Consider the following 19,453-nt stretch of genomic DNA (forward strand, 5'->3'; position numbering starts at 1 on the left):
GAATCTGCTGCCAAGGCCCTGGTCTCCTTTCCCAGGTAGCAAGGGCAAAGGTCCTAGTTTAAGAACATTGGGCTGCAGGAGGAAACTTCCCCAGGAGATCCTCCCAAGTGTCTCATGAGTGAGGCTCTCAAACTCTGCCAGGCATGGATTGAGTTAGACTATTAGCAGTTTCTTGCTGACATACCACTTTAATGACAGGTTTTGTAGCTGAACTGTGAAGGGTTAATATGGCAAGGAAAACATTTAAATCAATTATTCCAGGACTCGTTGGAAAAAAAAAAAAAAAACTTTCAGTGTGGCAAACTTGAAAAAAAGTGTCAATACAACAATCAAGTTTCCTAATCATATTTTTGTTTCTCTGCTGCTATTTTTGGAAGATATTTGGGTTTAAGAGGTTACTTGCTTTCAACTACAGCTGTTGCTGCTTGATCCCATAGTAAAAGCATAATGATGTGTTTGACATCAGAATCCATTGCCATGGCATTTTGTTATATCAGAAATCTGACTGGCTCAAATAGGTGATGAAGAAGGATTTCTAAAGGGACTGATCCTGCAAAACCTTATTCATATGAACAATACTTTTGAGTGTGCATTCATCAGGCCCAGAGTGTTTGGAAACAGGGTGAATAAAAATCCATTATTTAAAAAAAAAAAAAACTTTACAGAAATTAAATCAGATGTTCATATTTACATGTTTCTTTATTTTCTTCCCATTTTATAGTTTTAAATTGCTGGAGTGGATATCTTGCACTTGTTGCTTTGATTAGTTTCCTCTAACTGTTAGAAGAATTTAGACTTGTACATAGACTTTTTTTATTCAGAAGTTTCACATTTAAAATGCCCATCTTATCCTGAAAAGACACACCTGTGGCCTCTTTAATATCCTCACTTTGAAAACAGCACAAACAGAAACACAAAATTGAAAAGCAAGTTGCCTGTTCTATATTCACAGCTAACACCATGTTCTGTTCCACTGAACTTTCCACAAGTCAAAAAAGCTGAAATGTTCTTGAAAATCCCAACCTTGGTACCTAAATAAGGATTTAAATGCCTAACTTTAAGCTTTAAAAAAAATATTCCATCTATGTATAATAAAGTTCACAATGTTGTTAATGTATTGAAAGTCTAAATTACTTTTATTAACATTAAAGCAATTTTGTTTTGAAGTGACAAAGACTTTGTGCCGCTAAGAGGGAAGTTTTTAATGCAAATAAAATGATGGTGGAATAGTCTAACCCTTTCATTATTTCTTTTTACCAGTTAGGTCTGATTTATGACACATCAATTTTGGTCCATTGATTTCTGGTCAACACTGCTTTTGTTTAGCAAACATGGTCTTAACACTGTCTCTGAGTTATAGTAGCAGATCTTTTTGTTTGGATTACTTCCGTTTTACTGTGTCCCTTTTGCACCTTTGCCAATCTTCATTGATTGTTATAAGTTATTGTGATATTTTTATGAACTTTCACTTCTTAAGCTCATGATCAGGTGAGGCCTAATTATCACAACCGGGCAACACCGAAGTTATAACTCTCAAGTTAACTTTGCAATGAAGACTATATATGTATTATGAAGAATTTGTGGAAAAAATCTTTCTCAGCACAAATTTCCCAGAGGATTAGCATTGTTAGCCAGAGGGGTCCAGTGTGAGAAACCAAGAGGGCTCTACCCTCTTGGCTGCTGGGCGATGGCATGTGCATGGGCTTCCCCCCTAGAATTTGGCAAATGGATGCTGCTGAGAGCCCCCATTCGCTTTAATGGTTTTGCCTTGTAAGTGGTGGATTAGTCTTGAGAACCCACTTCCTTCCCCAGTTACTAAATTAAACTTCCGCGTCCTCCCCATTTTCTCCTTTGTTCTGCCTCGCCTTGCTGCCCCTTCTTACCAGTCCTTCATTTCTTCTCTCAGAGATGATCCCTCACTCACTTCACAGTAGTCACACTCTCCACAACTCCCACTCACACCCACACATCGCATTCTCACAGACTCACCCACACATGACCGTCATGCTCCCCTCCCACACACCCCCGTCACTCTCTCCACAACTTCTCTCTGCCAGCCACGCTCTGCAAGACCCCTTTCCCCTCCATCATGCTCTCCAACTCCCCTTACTTTCCTACCCCAGCCACACTCTCCGAGACCACCTCCCCTGCACTGCCACCTCACTGTCACTCTTCTCTGCTGATAGGACTGATTTACACTAAGGCTTACTAAAGTCACTGAATAAACACAAGAGTTCTCTTTAACACAGGAGAGGATCTATAAGAGGGAACTTTCAGAACATTTTGTGAGGTGCAAAACAGCAGAAGTCTCTGCAATGGATGTCTCAGCTATTTAAAGCAGTGACGTTCTTAAAAAACAACCAGAAGCAATCAGCCTAAATTCTCAAACTGAAAAATTAACTGAATGACAAGCTACCAGTTTTTGATTCGTACTGGGTAAACCCACTGAGAAAAGCAAGACACAATTGTCACCCAATTACATTTGCTTGAGGAATCCCTTCATTCCTTCACCACCGCCACCCCCGTGCACTCCTTCCTGTTTAATTTTATGCTGAAATTTGGACTTTTGCTTAAAGTGAAAGCTTTGCAAATTATTTGAAGTGGGGGGGGGAGTTAGTATACAAAATTGGAAGCATAAAATTGTTGCTAAAGGAGACACTATGTGGCTAAACTGAGGCTTCAAAAGAGATCTAGCTGAGCTTCATTTGACAGCTGCTGGATAACTTCCCTTGGAGATGGTTCTTCAGTTCCAGTTTTTAGGTTAGATTGAAAACAGGAAGAGAAGCTTGTCTAAAGACAGAATTGTCTACATAGACCAAGACACTGTGACTCGGGCATTTTCATTTCCATTCCAATTCTGCCCTTGACTTGTGTGTGACCTCATAGCTTTTCTGGGCCTCAGTTTCCTCATCTGTAAAATGCTTCCCTACCCTTTGAAGCACTTTAATATGTGTGGAGGAGAGACAGACTTACTATTTGCTATTAATTTTAGTTTTTACTGGCTATTTGGCTTCCTAGATGCTTTTATGGTGATGGGGACTACATAAAATCATGAGTGTGTGAGATGTTTCTTCCACAGGTTTGCTGTAGTGAAATCCCATTGATAGTGTATAGGGCCAAATTCTGCCTTCAGAAAGGCAAGGTATCTCTCTTCGAAGGGGCAGTTGTGACTTAACTTCACTTATCCCTGCAGGGATGTGAAATCCTCACTTCACCACCCCTGCACACAGTGCAGGACCTACATAGGTATGTGGGGAGAGCAGGGACTGCATGCCAGATATTTTGCTCTTGCAAGTGAGGTTCAGGGAATAGCTGGAGCCATCTACTCCACGACTTTGCACCAGTCTGGAGGCAAGAGGTGGAGTAGGCGGAATCTGGTAGTGGGAAGATGCAGTATAACTGTCAACCCCTGCTCTAAAGGGGTTTTGGAGGAATTGCGTCTCGGAGGAGTATCTTTGAGTCAGTCTTTTATGAGCTACTCCCAAGGCAGTGCATCTACATGCCATCCCTTACACAGGGCTGAGAGTAAACAGAGTCTAGCCCTCAATCTGTATGAGCTGGCTGCATAGTGGGAATGTATGTGGCCTAATGAGTGAAGTACAGTTTTTGATCGTTAGGGCAATAGTCATAGTTGTATTTGTTAGAGAGGTAGAGGCTTAATTCTGCTCAGCAATATGTGCACACAACTACTGTGTGAGTTACTGAGGCTACGTGTCCCTTCGTAAATTAAGCTGGTATTCTTAAAACCGCCCTTTCTGCACACTTCGGATTTTATAAAATTTAAAAAAAAATTAAAAAAATTACAAGGCCTTTGGGCAGCTTGGCACTTTTTCCTCAGAAGTTTCCATGCACGTTAAGGTTAGATGCTGAGTTGCCCGCCTGTCAGTTCTGGAGTGGGTGGCTTTCACAAGTCAGCTTGATGTTATTGCTTGGGGCGGGAGGGAGGAGTCTGCTATTAATCAGGTATGGTGACATCTAACAAGCTGCACCTACCTCATCTATACTTCTTTTCAATATTCCAAATAACCTTTCACTTTCCGTATACAATCTGATCACAAGAGAACTTCAGTCTTTAATCCCAAAATAATTTCACCTGATAGTGTATTGGTCCTTCTGGCAGCTTTAGGCCATGTCTACACTACTACTTATGTTCACAAAACTTGTCGCTCATTGGTGTGTAAAAACCACACACCTGAGCGACATAAGTTTCGCTGGCATAAGTGCTCATGTAAACAGTGCTATGTTGGCGGGAGCGCTTCTCCTGCCAACATAGCTACTGCTGCTCGTTGAGATGATTTTATTATGTCGATGGGAGAGCAGTCACCCATCAGCGTAGAGTGACTACATAAGCGATCTTACGGTGCTGCAGCTGCATCAGGAAAGCTGTGCTGCTGTAAACTAGTGTAGACGTAAAAAGAAAAAAAAGAAGGGCTTGATTTTACCAGTGGGTTGGTTCACATTTGTGCCAGGAACCTGGAATTACGCAGTGATGCATCAGGCCCAGAATTTTTGCAGTTTAATGTTACAGAAGCAAGAAAAATGAGCTCTCCAGAGATGCATAATTCCATAGAACCCAACTCTTGGGGCTATATTGCTAGTGAGAGAATGGCAGAGAACATTCCTTTCTGTCTCTGTCTTGCCCCCATCACCGTAGTATCTGGGCATTTCATCCAAGTTAGTGGATTTTATCCTAGCAACACCCTTGCGAGGTAGCAAAGCATTATTCTCCATTTAAGGATGGGGACAGAGACACAGAAGGATTAGGGGTGGGATTTTCAAAGGAACATCCTAGTGTAATTTAACAGATTTACCAAAGGTCATCCAGGGAGTCTTGCAGCATACCAGAAACTGAACCCAGGTCCCTTAAGTCCTCTCAGGTCAAGCCTGGTCTGCACTACAAAGTTTTGTCAGCATAGCTTTGTCAGTCAGGGGTATAAAAAATATACCCCCGGTCTACATAGTTCTGTCAGCAAAAGCCTCAGTGTAGATACAGCTGTGCTGAGAAGATCTTTTGTCAGTGTAGCTATTGTTTGTGGAGGGATGGTGTTACTATGCTGACAGAAAAACTCTTGTCAACTTACGCTGTGTCTCCACTGGGTACTCTGCCAGTTTAGCCATACCAACAAAGCATTTGTAGTGTAGACAAGGCCTTAGGTATTCAAACTGGAAGTGTAACTTTGGGTTCAGGAGACTTACTCCTGCTAGCTCTGATTGAACTAGCTCACTAAAAATAGAACAGCTCTAGCTGCAGGATGGGCTAGTTGCCCTGAGTATGTACCCATCCGAGACCATAGTCATGTACTCAAGGTGGCTAGTCCTTCCTGCCACTGTGACTGTACTCTGTTTTCAGCATGCTAGCTCAGTCAGACCATTTTCCTCCAGTCTGTCTTGCCATTGATGGCAGAGGAGCTCGTTGGGGATAACTGTGTTGTTCTCATCTGTTTAGAGCTTTCCCTTGACCACCCAACTATTTTTCTATAGGAAATTATTCCAGGTTCCATAGATTCTGATTTTTGGATGGTCAAGCAGAAAGCAGTAGCCAGGAGTGCTATTTTTCATCTACGCTTGGCAAAGAAATGACAACCATTCCCCTCAGAAGCAGACCTTGCCACAGTGATCCATTCCTGTGGATCATCTCCAGACTGGGTTACTGCTGTGTGCTCTACACTGGGGCTACATCTGAAGACGACCCAGAAACTTGAGTTTATACGGAGTGTACCTGCCCTCCTAGGGCGTCTCAACCCAAACACTAGACTTCTTTTATGTCAAGTTTATTGATGGGCAGTTAATTTGAGGTAATTGAATGCCAATTAATTTGAGGTAGTTAACATATTTGTAAAGGCCCCCAGGCGTTTCTTTCAAGTCACAAACATTTAAGTTTATCCTAAGGGCTAGTCTACACTTAAAACACTACAGCGGCACAGCAACACACAGTGTAGCAACAGGAGGGGTTCTCACATCAGTGTAGCTAATCCACCACCCCAAGAGGTGGAAGCTAGATCAGTGGAAGAATTCTAGTGCTGTCTACACTAGCAGTTAGTTCAGTTTAACTAAATTGCTCAGGAGTGTGGATTTTTTGCACCCTCTGAGTGACATAGCTGGGTCGAGTGTAGAGCTGGCTTTAATCTGATCACATTGTTGCATTTGATTTTTCCCCACCCCCACAAATCACTGGCGTTTTGGATTGGATTTTAAAGAGCGCTCAGCATTGGTCTAACTGCATTGGTCTAATGTTTGACTTCAGCAGGAGCAGCATTAGTCCACTGCTGAATGCTTTTGGAAATGCTGCCCTCAAAGGTGGGGAGCTATTGCAGCATATAGATTTTAAATAGTGATTTGTAAATTGTTCTCTTAAGATCTGTTACTTTTTAATAGTCCACCTACTACCTCTTAAAATTGAGAGTTCCATAATCCTATTTACTCTTTCCAGGTAGCATAATTTTCCACTTTTTTTTTTTTTTTTAAAAAGAGGGACAGACATTTGGAGGAACTAGTTGTCACTGAAGCTGCAATACAGAGATGGAATTTAGGGCTCCCTGCTGAAGTCAATGGCTTTGGAACTACAACTGTTGCAAGTTCCTTGTTAGTCTCCACCCTAACTGCATGGATGCAGAAGTGGAGAGCTGTTGCAGGTTTTATTATTTTTGACACAGATAAATAAGAATCTCTTTACAGCAGTTGTATCAGAGTATCTCTTGAAACAGTGGTAAGTAGCACTGAAGTGACAAATTAATAGAAAAATCATTTATTAATGAGTGTAGCCTCTTTCTTGTAGCAGATTGATCTTAAGCAGCTAACCATTTTCAGTGTTGCTGACTCCCACAATTTTATTGCAAGTCTCAGGACAGTTGTAATTTTTTTTAAATCCGCAGTGCCAGGAGTAAAGTGATAAGTGAGAGAATCTCTCATTTAAAAATGTAAACTACATTTCTAGCTCTCATGATTGTAGACAAAAGTTTGACCCTAAACCCAGAAAGCAGATTTAAAAAAACTTTCAAATTTACTATTTTTGAAATCTCATTATATTTAAGACAATCTTGGGGTTAATGATGCTGCATTTTTTTTCAAATTTATTAATTTAAAATTAAAAGTTGAATAGCTTTTTTTCATGTAGATTGTGAGCTGTTCTTGGTGAGAATTTGAATAGCATTGGCTTGTTTTGATTGTGTGTATATAGGTCACATGACTTTTTTGTTTTGTGATCACATGAGTAAGGCTTCTGATGCAAATAACTGCATTTTATGAATTCAAAATTTGCTTTTCATCAATATTCTTAGTTACTTAAAATTCACTGTTTTTACAATCTTTCCTTCATGTACATTTGAGTGCTAGAATAGTCATAGAAAGTGAACTCCTAAGAGGTGTGAACTCAGCTGCAATGAGACCAGGTTTTAATTAGAATGGACAGTCACGGGAAATCTGTTATGATGATGGGCCTAGTTGTAAAACTCCTTTGGTTGGTTCCTGTGATGACAATAAGGTGTGGTGCCATTTAAAAACAGTGAGTTTAAAAGTAAGAAGAAGAACTGAAGTCAAGAGATTAGGCACTTTCTTTTATAAATATAAAGTTGTGCATAAGCTTTTCTTAACATATCTGTGCTCCTCAAACATGCAACATCCCCAACATGCAATCAGTCTTCTGCTTTCTGAGCACTTCATGTGAGTACTCCCATTGACTACTTCAGGGGGACTACTTGTGTGAGGTTCACACAATGGGATCAGATTTTTTTATCTTCTCTATTGCATGTTAGAATGTTCAGATATTTGGGATGGATCCTCAGCCTGGTACCTTCAACATTGAAGTCACTGTAGCTACAGCAAACTACGCCAGCTGAGGATCTGGCTTTTCATGTAGAATGAGTCACTGTCATTTTGGTTTATTTTTAAATAGTCTTTACTTAGAGCTTGATTCTGCCTCTGAAGTCAATGACAAAACTAAGTGGGAGCAGGATCAGACTCTTAATTCCCACTTAGGTCAAAAATAAGGATTTGGGTTGTAATCTGTCCTCAAAGGGTGAATGCTGTTCCTGTGGACATTAATGAGAGCTGTGTGTTTTTTATGCAAGGGTGGAATTTAGCCCATATATTTGAGGTTTTTTAAAAATATCTTATCACAAGATGGAGTTAAAGCAAAAAAGAGAACATGATTGCTACATTGTATTCTGTTCATCTAGTAAGAAGTGAAATTTAAAAATAGACAAGAGGAATCAGTCTTAACTGAACGCTTCCTCTTTCAAATGGCAGATTTTTTTTTTAAATCTTAAACTACTTTTAAGAATATGTGAAACACAACACTGATGTCTCCAGTAAAAACTGTTCTTCAAATGGGTTTCATATTTTGGAATTATTAGTTCATTGTACCCTTTCTGTATTTCAAGGTAATGAACAGCTTGGTCAAGCGGACTGATTAGGAAGCAGTGAAAGTTTGAAAGCTCATTTACACCTTGGAAAAATATATTATTTGAACCTTACTATTAGCATATAAATTCCCACATAATCTAATACATTTTTGGAACTCTGGAATTGCTGTAGGCACTAATCTTGCAACTTTTTGTGCATGGGCAGACTGCTGCACTTGTGCAAACCACAATGTATGATTGGGGCCTTAGTTTGTAGTAGAGACCACTGATCCACAGCTGTGGATCCCAGCTTTGAGATGGTACGATATCAGAAACCAGATCCAGATTGTCATGCCTGGTTCCATATATCTGCAATGAGCAAAACCACAGCAGTTCCCAACACCTTCAAATCCACTGAGAGAGGTTTATCTGGATAAGGTTTGAGCCCACCTTTAGTTTAGTAATTTACGATCCAGGAGCTACGGAATGAACCTGGGAAACCCTCAACATCACCAAAGGCTAGTGCTGAAATGCCAACTTCAGGCCCTGAACCTGAATGCTACTGAGATGTCATTACTTAACTGTCCCAAGTTGTTGGGGAGTGGATGAGATACCAGAGACATTGGGACAGTTAATATGCCATTCCCTAAGACTTAGTCAAGAGGGAAAAAATTAAACATATATCAGTCAGGTAACATCAAAAAGAGGAGTGGGCTGCCCCTGCTAGGCCTGAGCTAGGTTGAGAAGCCATCTGCCCAATTAGAAAAAGGGGTTTGGGCTCAGAGATCCCATCTTTGTGACACATTGCACCCTCCTAGCAGAAAACTGTCTTCAAGCCTAATTCTAGCAGCAGAAACAAGCCAATAGTCATTCCCAAACATCTTTGTTGCCAGTGTATTCTACCAGAACTTGCTGCAGAGAGAGCAAATCAGTGTAAAAAGGACTGCGTAAGCCCTACAGGCACCACACACTGCTCTCCAAGAGCCAAACCAGGGTGGAGGAGAGACCATGAGCATTGTTGCAAAGGAGGACCTGCCCCACTGCATATTCCCCTGAGTGCACAAGTTTGACATTGCCTTTCCCTGTAGAACTCTGAGCTCTGTAAGGTAGGAGGGCTATGCTTTCTGCCCCGCCCAGAGGCCACAAATATCTTCCCATGAAGGTAGCATTTGGCAGAAACTCTACAAGGTGCACCTCCAAGTCTCCTGAGTCTTCTTGCCTACTCCTATTGGTTTGAGCTTGGAGAGAGACCAAATCGTCATTGAACCTGTGTTAGCCAACTAGGCGTAATGTATTGCTAGGGTCCCCTATGCCCAGGCCCACTCTGCAGGGGCATTCTGGGGCAGAGTGATGGCAAGTTGAGTGTGGCGTTGGAGGAGGAAGATTTGGGAGTGACATGGCTGGGGTGGACGTACATTGCAGAGACTGTGCTTGTTCAAAGCCCCTTGAGCTGTTGAAGCAGTTAGCAATTGAGCTCAGCCCTGAGGACTGCCCTTGTCATGTATACCTTCTATGCAGTAGGTTGCAGTACTGCTATTAGCAAGTCAGGCCTCCTTACCAGATCCTCGCCTCGACTGGGGCAGCACTGATCCCTGCAGCCTCTGAGTAGGGAGGTGTAAGCTGCCTCCCATCTGTTCCTGGCCCAGCATCCAGCCCCTAGTTCTCGGTAAGGGGAGCTGGGCAGGGAGTACTAACACTGTATGTTCAGATGCAGGTTATCTGAGATAGTCTGAGCACAGAAATTGCAGATTACAGGGTGAAATGGTGCCAGTGACCAAATCTGCTTCACAAAAACCCTGTTTTGTTACATTAGTAGCAGACTTTTTAATTTATATTATATTTTGAAACTTTGCCTTAGACTTTTTGATAAATTAGCTGGCCTGATCCTGCACTCTTTACACTGACAAAACTCTATCAGGAGAAGATCTGCCCATGTTAGGACACCAGGTTTGCGTCCAAAATATTTAAAACTGTAGAGGGGCTGATTTTTAACTTTCAAATCCTGGTGCATTTATAGATAAATATTCCATATTTAAAATGAAAAAGATCAAATTTATTTTTAAAACTGAGATCTGGAGGGACTGAGATATTCAAATCACAATTGCAAATGAAAAATGCAGAGGAATTTGAATTTGCTGCATGTACTATTTCAATAATACCAAAATGAAAAAAGTCACCAGAGTGGGTGGTGTCACCTCCTACTCTTTGTGGGGGCGGACACCAAAATGGTGATGCAAGTGTTTGACATTTATCAGTATAGTGTGGTCACTGGTGTGTGTGTGTGTGTGTTGTGTTTTTTGTCCAAGCATGTTTCAAGCTTCACTCTTGACTAACGGGGTAATGAAATTTGTAGGAGGTTTTTGGAGGATGGGTGAACTGGAAGAATTGTTATAGTTTGCTGATACTGCAGGCACGGGGTTTGTAATTCTTTGAAGGGCTAAATGAAACCATAAAACTGTTCTCAGGCTAACAATAGGTTTGGAAGAGAGTAAGGGTTAATGTTGCTTCTACCCAATTTCTGTAAGTGTGATTGCTGCTTCTGTGTGATGACTCTTACTCTGCCATCTCTCTCTACCTTGCAGTGCCCGAAGAACAACTGCTCAATGTTGATGAGTATGACCTCAATGTCGTGAGACTCTGCTTTCAGGTGTTCCTCCCTGATGAACACGGCAATTACACGTTACCACTTCCTCCTGTCATCTCCAACCCTATTTATGATAACCGTAAGTATCCTAACTGGACAAGTGCACTTTTAAGTGACAACTTTTCCCTTGTATTGGAAGTGACAGGGGTCAGGCCACCTTCCCAGCCATTTCCCTCTCAGCTCTCTGGCTCTGTTACGCTATCTAATGCAAACACAGGGCCAAGGATCCTTGCGCTGACTTTGGATCCTAGTGCTTAGAGCCAAGGCCAGAATATGGACTGTAGATTGTGTCTATGCCTGTTGGATATCAAATGGGTCTAACAAAGGTGTGAGCGGTGTGTTGACATTGGGTAGTAGGAGGTGCAGTATCTATCTCAGTCATACTACTCGTTAGATCCTTTCATGGCCCTTGGTTACGTACTGCAGCAGTAACCACAGGAAACCCAGTTTCCAATAAGCAAGGCATTTAAAATATTTTGTAATGATAAAGATTGCTGAGAAAGGTCCCAGCTTGGACTTAGCTGCCATAAAACTCGATCTGTGCGCCAAAGACCTGATCCAAAGCCCCAAAGAAGTCAATAGAAAGATTCCCAAATTATTTCAATAGGCTTTGGATCAGGCCCTGGGGGTGAAATTCACCCATGTAGAGAATTAGCACAAAGCTGTAAACCACTTATGTCCCATCAACCCTTATTTTGACGGCCTGGGATGGAACCTGAGCTGCTATAAGTTCGTGTAGCTTCACTGCCTTCAATGGAGTGATGCCAGTTTTGAGCAGCTCAGGGTCTGGCCTCTTAAGTGGTGCATAGGTCTTGTGCTGACTCACTATCCAGGATGGAATTTTACCACAAACAGATGATGTTTTGCAAAGGATTAACATTTTCAGAGGATTTTTGAGTGACTTTGCTGCACTGTAACTGGATCATCTGTAAAAGGAGTGTGAAATATGAGATGTAAATATTTATATCCTGCCTTTGCAGAATAGTCTTTAATAATTGTTGAAGAACTTGGCAATTATTTTTGTTTTTCTGATAAGACATTTCTGTGCCAAGTTTTGTAGGTCATGAGACCAATTACTTTAGTAGAAGCCACTGATTTAGAAGAAAAAGGTGCATCTGTGCAGTCGATGAGGAGAATTGTGCTATGAATTAACATAACCATTATGGAAGTATTCGGTTCTAACCAGGGTTTATTGTTGTTTTTACCTATTTTTAAAACATGCTATAAATCTCTTACTTTTGGCAGTTGAAATGCTACACAATGTTTTATTCAGGGACTTTATAGCAGAGCCGGTGCTTTGCAATAATAGGTGAGGTTGAGATAAAATTAACAGAGCTAAAAGCAATGTTTCTCAGCTACTGTTTAGAAATACGCTAGATCGGGGTAGGCAACCGATGGCACGCATGCCAAAGGCGGCACATGAGCTGATTTTCAGTGGCACTCGCACTGCTTGGGTCCTGGCCACCAGACCGGGACATGCTGCATTTTAATTTTAATTTTAAATGAAGCTTCTTAAACATTTTAAAAACCTTATTTACTTTACATACAACAATAGTTTAGTAATATATTATAGACTTAGAGAGAGAGAGAGAGCTTCTAAAAAACGTTAAAATGCATTACTGGCACGCAAAACCTTTAAATTAGAGTGAATAAATGAAGGCTCAGCACCCCTCAGCAATGAAAGATTGCTGACTCCTGTGCTAGATCATAAATACAAGGGCCTTTCAGTTGACGTCGGTCCCTGCTAAGCTTTCTTTGGTTTTATTGCTCTGTGTGTGTGTGGGGGGAGTGATTTTGTTTTGTATTATGGGTATTTGGAGTCCTCCTTTGTAGCTTGGTGGTGGTGTAACTAAAACATGATGCATAACTTCAATCACAAATTTGGTAGAATTGCTGTGACATCTGGTTTTGGGAATGGTAGTTTCAGATCTGCGTTCCTCAAAAAAAGTGAATTTGTTGACCTTTTCAGACTAGTTCTGACGTACAGAATTAAGAGGTCAAGTTTTGACCTTGGTTAAAAATATGTTTAGTGTGTATGCGCGCGCGCGCGCGCTCGCTCTCTCTCTCTCTCTCACACAGAATATTATAAAGTGACCAAAATTATGCAGTTGAATACATGCAATAAACAGCCAACTTGTTCAGGTAACACACATTTTCCTCCTACTGAACTGTGACTCTCAGTATATTCTCATGGTTTATAGACAGAGATGATCTGAATACAGTTTGTTTTGTCAGTAGCTTTGGGATACCTACATTACTCACCCAGAGCTGTTGCAAGTCTGCTCAAACAAGTAGCAATACAAATATTTATAGCTCTCTCTGCATTGTCATATATTTTGTTCTTCCCACATGCATTCATGTAATAATTTGTCTTCACTTTTTGTCATTTTTAGTCTCCATCAACTTATTCATTTTTTAAATGTATGAATTTAAAGTGGAAACAATTAAACAGGTATAGATGGAGCAGAAAACTGTCAGTTTATAAAATAGATAGTGCAGGTAGCACTGTGTATAGCTAAGATGGCTCCCTTTTTCAGTTGCTTGTAACTTTTGCCAAACTTTAACTATTTTAGGCTGAAATTTCCCATGTTGGGTGTCTACCTCAAGCTGACATATTTAGGAAATTTCTGCAAACGGTTCTGCCATTTCTGAGAATGAGATCAGGGAGAAATATGGTTTTTTGGTGTATGTTTTTTTTTTTTAAAAAAAATTCTTGCAGACATTTCATTGAGCCTAGGAGGAGTGAGGGGCCAGGGGCAGGGGCAGGCGAGCGAAAATAGAGATAGAAAGGTCTGTAACCACTGAAGAATACTCCTCTGCCGAGCCTGGAACTGAACCCAGGATTCCTGAGTCTTAATATTCCTTTGCTGTCATCAAATAGTTGTGAGACAGACTGGCAAAGTGAGTCTCGTCTCCCTCTAGTGACTGAACCAAATAGAAAACAACAGTTACTCTTTGTTCAAGTGGCAGTGGTCTGTACTGTAAATCTGAACAACCTGATGACCTGTGTTGGGGGTCAGTACGATTCCACATGGTGGAATTTGTTTTTTCGATTTGCATTTTAAAAAACTTAGTTTTCTGGAATGTAATTTCCTATGTTAAAAGGACATCAAGGTTGCAAAGTCATGAACTCAAAAGTTAGGCAATGCCAGAATTAAGGTTGCTTATGCAACCTTAATTCATCCCCCTTATGTGTATGCATTATGATACAGTCCTTAATTACACGATCACATACTAGTTTTTCCACAGGACCCCTGATTCATTGAGTGATGGAGCTAAAAGCAATATGTCATGGCTCAGTGAATGAATCAGGCTTGTGTAGTGAAGGAGGCCCTTTGTAGGATACCTGCCTCATTTGGGGAAAGTGTGATGTGAATGAGACTGGGAACCACAGGGACAGAAAGGATGGTTTCATGGTAAAGGCAGCTGAATGCTGCCCTGGAGTATTGGATTCTGCTGCAGAGTTCCTGTGTGATGCAGTGCAAGTTATGTAAACCAGAATTTTCACATGGTGGTCATTGTGTGTGCCTCATTTTCTGAATACCCAACTTGAGGCACCTGGGATCTGATTTGCAGAAGTGCTGATCACTCTCAGCTGCAACTGAGATCAATGGGAGCTGTGCTCTGTACATCTAAAGTGCTACATAATACCAAATTCTCTGAAAAAAAATCAGGCACTAGGCATCTCAAATTGGGCACCCAGAATTACTGGGTATGTGTAATATGGGGCTAGTAATTACGCCCCACCTAACAGGGCTCTTGTGAAAACAATTCCATTAATGACAGGTTTCAGAGTAGCAGCCGTGTTAGTCTGTATTCGCAAAAAGAAAAAGGAGTACTTGTGGCACCTTAGAGACTAACAAATTTATTTGAGCATAAGCTTTCGTGAGCTACAGTTCACTTCATCGGATGCATCTGATGAAGTGAGCTGTAGCTCACGAAAGCTTATGCTCAAATAAATTTTAGTCTCTAAGGTGCCACAAGTACTCCTTTTTCTTTTTGCGAATTCCATTAATGTTAGTAAAGCACTAAGATACTACGCTGAGAGTGTCATGAAGAAGTTGTTAGTTCTGTACTATTATGTAGAGAAGGTTTTGAAAAGTGTGCAGTGAGGCATGTGGTCACATATTAAATGATGAGGATGAAACAAAATATTGAAGAGTTGCTCATTCAGTGAGCACGCTCTGTCCTGTGCACTGAATGAGTTGGGGAAAACCAGCATGTGATCCCATATGTAAAGATTGTATCATAATGAATATGCACAAAGGAGCTGAATTACAGTTGCACATGCAGCCTTAACTATGAGATTTCCTAACTTTCAGCTGCTTGACTTTGCAACCTTAATGTTCTTTTAATTTAGGTTTTTGGGATGTAATCTATAAATTTATTGGACCACCTTTTGCCCAGCATACTACTTGGATTATATTAATTATGAAGTATATCAATTTGAAACAGTATCCTAATCTTTATCCCACATTTGTTCATGAAAAGCTGCTGTTAATATATTAAACTCTGACTTGTGGTGGATAAAATAATTACTTTCGACACTGAAGACTCCAAAGCTTTGCAGGTCTCCAGCAGCTATGCTGCTCAGGGCTAAGCAGTTATGCTATCCTAATTGTATTGGTTTATTTTGTAATGACAAACAGTGAGGCTACTAGAGGTAATCTTGCATAGGGCAGTTCTTGATCCAGTACCTCTGCGAGCACTGATATAATGCCAGAGGCCTTCTGTGTCTGCACATCTTTAGCCAGATGCTGAAGTCAGTAGAAGTTGTGTGGTGGTTGTCTTTGAGCCCAATCTGGCCCCTTGTATAAAATTACAGATAATATGCAATATTACCAAGATTTTCAGAATTTTCTATACTTAAGCACCTAAATGAGGCCTTGATCCAGCAAAGCACCTAATCCCATGCATAAATTTAAGCATAAGTACATATGTTGATTTACTGGGATTGCTCGCATGCTTAGTTAAGCACATGCTTAAAAGTATTTTGCTGGACTGGGGCCTTGGTGGCCAGATTTCAGAAATACTGAACACCCAGAAATTCCTGTAGACCCTATTGGGGACTGTTGGGTATTTTTTGAAATCTGGCCTCCTATTTAGATGCCTAAATCCAAATTTTGGAGTTTAACTTTAGGATCCCGGTTTTTAAAATCTTAGCCATTGCCTCCAAATGTTAAAATAAAAAAAAACCTGTTAGCTATTTAATTTTATTATTTTTATTAAATATTTCTATGTGGTAGTGCCCAGTGATCCCAATCCTGACTGGGACCACACTGAGTAGAAGCTGTGTAAGTGTATAGGAAGACTCATTGACTCCCGCCTCACCCTCATTTGCCCATCTTTTAGGCCAAATTTAACGGTTTTAGGACCAAGTATGTCCCTAAGTAAAAACTATAATCTGCTGGGTTGAGGTGGGGGAAGGGGAGGGTTTCACTTTCACAAATTGCTGACCCAACCCTTTCCAGCAACTCCAGAATGATGTGTAAGGGTCATTGACTAAACCCTTGCATGCTAGTTCTATGGGTCAGAGTTGCTGTAATGTTGAGTAACGACTGGCTAAGTGGTGAAATATTTGCAACAGTAATGTGAGCTGGCTTTGGAATAAATATGGAAGATAAGTGGTTAAGAGTAGCGGTATTGGTGTTTGGTGCCCAAGACAAGAAAAGGCTACATGACCACAGCCTTAATCTTTCTTGCCTTCATCACCTGCTTACTGACTTCATCTTGGTCTAGGACCATGTTTCCAAATTACCTTCATGTGGAGGGCATTTTGAATGCCAGGTGCGCACTGCACTGTCCCTGCCCCAGTTATTGCCTTGTTAGGCCAAGCAGAATGGAGACCTTCATAGCAGTTTATATGTACCAGAATTTCTCCTCTGCACTTTCATTCTATGGCAGCCACTAATGCTTTACAAGCCTTACGTACGTAGTGGAGAGGGCTAGATGGAGCACCCCTTCCAGTACAGACTTTAATACTAGGCCCAGTACAGAAGTGCATTCACCCCTTACATTCACATCCCTTCATGTTGATAACACTGCTGTGATACCTGCCCATCAGTCATCCCAGGGCACTTTCATAAAGCCCTCTCTTTTATTAGCCAAGATGGTCAGGGATGCAACCCCAAGCTCTGGGTGTTCCTAAACCTCAACTGCCAGAAGCTGGAACTGGACGACATGGGATGGATCACTCAAATTGCCTGCTCTGTTCATTCCCTCTGACATAATTGGCATTGGCCACTGCTGGAAGACCAGATACTGGGCTAGATGGACCATTGGTCTGACCCAGTACGGCTGTTCTTGTGTCCTTATGTCCTATCGCTATTTCCTGTTTTCTCTCTAGGAGCTCCCAACACAGCAGAATTGAGAATCTGTCGTGTGAACAAGAACTGTGGAAGTGTAAAAGGAGGAGATGAAATATTTCTACTTTGTGACAAAGTTCAAAAAGGTAACTGTGATTAGTTTCTCTCCCTCTTCCCAGAATACATTTCAAATGTATTCAGCTGCGGAGGCCAACATTTTCAAACTTGGAGGCCTAAAGTTAGGCCCCTAAACCTTCACTTAAGCTCCTAAATAAGTGGCCTGATTTTAGAGTTGCTGAGCACCCTCAACTCCCATTGAACTCAATAGGTCATCAGCACCTCTGAAAATCAGGCTATTTAGGATCCTACATAAGGACTTAAATGCCTAACTTTAGGCCCACAAGTTTGAAAATGTTGGCCAGAGGTTTTAGTTTTTTCTCTCTGTACTAACTGGTACCTTCTGTTTCTGGTGGACTAGATGATATAGAAGTCAGATTTGTCTGGAATGAGTGGGAAGCTAAAGGTAGTTTCTCACAAGCTGATGTACACCGTCAAGTCGCTATTGTATTCAAAACCCCACCATTTTACAAAGAAATCACTGAACCAGTTACAGTAAAGATGCAGCTGCGAAGGCCTTCTGATCAGGAAGTCAGTGAGTCAATGGATTTCAGATATCTACCAGATGAAAAAGGTACAGTTCCTAGTAGTAGACGTCTTAAGAGTATGTCAAAGCTGTATTTTTACGAGAGAGCAACCTTGAATCCGTAAAAAGTTTGGTTTTACTAACGGCACTCCAGCATTGTCCTTCTTTAGAATAATATTAAGGGTGGTGGGTTGTGAATTTTTTTTTTGTATCAGCTCTTTAGATCACACATCTATGAGAACTACATTTGGGAAGACCCTTTCCACTATAACCAGAAGGCATTCATCAGTACTGGAAACTTTCGTCACAAAACACAGTGAAGAGCATCCTAATCACCAACACTCTTTTCTCCTTCCCCTTGTAGATCCTTATGGTAATAAAGCAAAAAGGCAAAGGCAAATATCAACATTGGCTTTGCAAAAGCTCATCCAGGAATATGGTAAGGAAAACATTTGGTAGTTTGCCTCCATCTGAGGTTTTTGGTTTTTTTTTTTTAAAGAGCAATCCTATTCTTAAATAACAGGATTAATTGCCTTTTCCATCACAGGTCCCAACGTGTCTGAGAGGCGCAAAGCAGCTCCATTCCGGTCTATCCCTGGCGAAGGGCGGATAATTAAGAAAGGTAGATTTGTCTGCACATGTCAATCCAGACTTTGATTTTCAGTGTCCGTTTTCCATAGCAGAGAGTCTGATAAGGGCCCTAAGCTTTTCAAACACTGGGGGCTAGTTTTCAGTGGCTAGAGGCACTGGTGGGGTGACGTTTGCATGTACAATTACCACACGTGCATATACAGAGAAATCAAAAAGCCCTTTCACTTTCTGGTTCATGCACGCCGAGCTCCAATAACTTGACATGTAAATGCAGGCGCAGAACTGGAAACGTGCCTGGCCCGCTATCAACCGGGACTCCAGGACTTAAACTTCAAGGCACTAGTATTTGAAGACACCTATTATTTGCACCTGCCCCCGTCCCACCCCCAGTTCATTCATGGCAAAATCACTAGATCAGGAGTAGTGAATAGGAGGCTCTCTAGATTTACCACACATCACCCACTCTAGTTATTTTAACATACCTTTTTCTTCTGCTTTATGGGAGTTGATCCTACAAATTCTTATTCCCACACCAAGTCCTGTTGAGTTAAATGAACCATCACGCAAGTGTAAGAATGTTCAATACTGGGCTAAATGTCAGTTTTCTTATTGGCTGCCCTAGTTCCTATGACCTTTGAGGGACAACAGTTACTCTTCCTCTTCCCAGCTTGAAAGACTCTAATCATTCAGGGTTGGAGGCCATAGTAAACTGTCACCCTCATAAGGTGTATGCTGCACTTTCTCCATCCTGAAAGTGCTGCTGTAGGCCTGCTCCTCAGGTGGAAGAAAAGGGGGGATCTCTAATACCCAACGTGAATCTGTCTAAAACAAATGGTTGAGGAAGATTTGAGGGGTCCTTTCGCCTCTCAGCAAGAGCACTATCCCCTAGCAATGAGGAGTCTGTGGAGTCTGCCCGCTGCTGATAGTATGA

General features: G+C 41.3%; 2 protein-coding genes across 3 annotated transcripts in view; one reads left to right on the top strand and one right to left on the bottom strand.

The window, feature by feature from the left end:
* REL (REL proto-oncogene, NF-kB subunit) overlaps positions 1-19,453 on the top strand; it is a 45,270-nt gene that overhangs the window by 16,717 nt on the left and 9,100 nt on the right. For both annotated transcript variants that reach the window (XM_038396712.2, XM_038396713.2), the window contains exons 5-9: positions 10,922-11,062; positions 17,330-17,434; positions 17,767-17,979; positions 18,296-18,370; positions 18,479-18,553. In XM_038396712.2, the coding sequence (XP_038252640.1) occupies positions 10,922-11,062; positions 17,330-17,434; positions 17,767-17,979; positions 18,296-18,370; positions 18,479-18,553 (609 nt within the window). The remainder of the gene's footprint in view (positions 1-10,921; positions 11,063-17,329; positions 17,435-17,766; positions 17,980-18,295; positions 18,371-18,478; positions 18,554-19,453) is intronic.
* The window catches only part of PUS10 (pseudouridine synthase 10), a 97,018-nt gene continuing 96,733 nt past the window's right edge, over positions 19,169-19,453 (bottom strand). The window contains exon 19 of the mRNA XM_043511958.1: positions 19,169-19,189. The gene's annotated coding sequence lies outside the window, so the exon portion shown is untranslated. The remainder of the gene's footprint in view (positions 19,190-19,453) is intronic.

Source organism: Dermochelys coriacea, chromosome 3 (assembly GCF_009764565.3).
Source record: "Dermochelys coriacea isolate rDerCor1 chromosome 3, rDerCor1.pri.v4, whole genome shotgun sequence".
NCBI classification, from domain to species: domain Eukaryota; kingdom Metazoa; phylum Chordata; order Testudines; family Dermochelyidae; genus Dermochelys; species Dermochelys coriacea.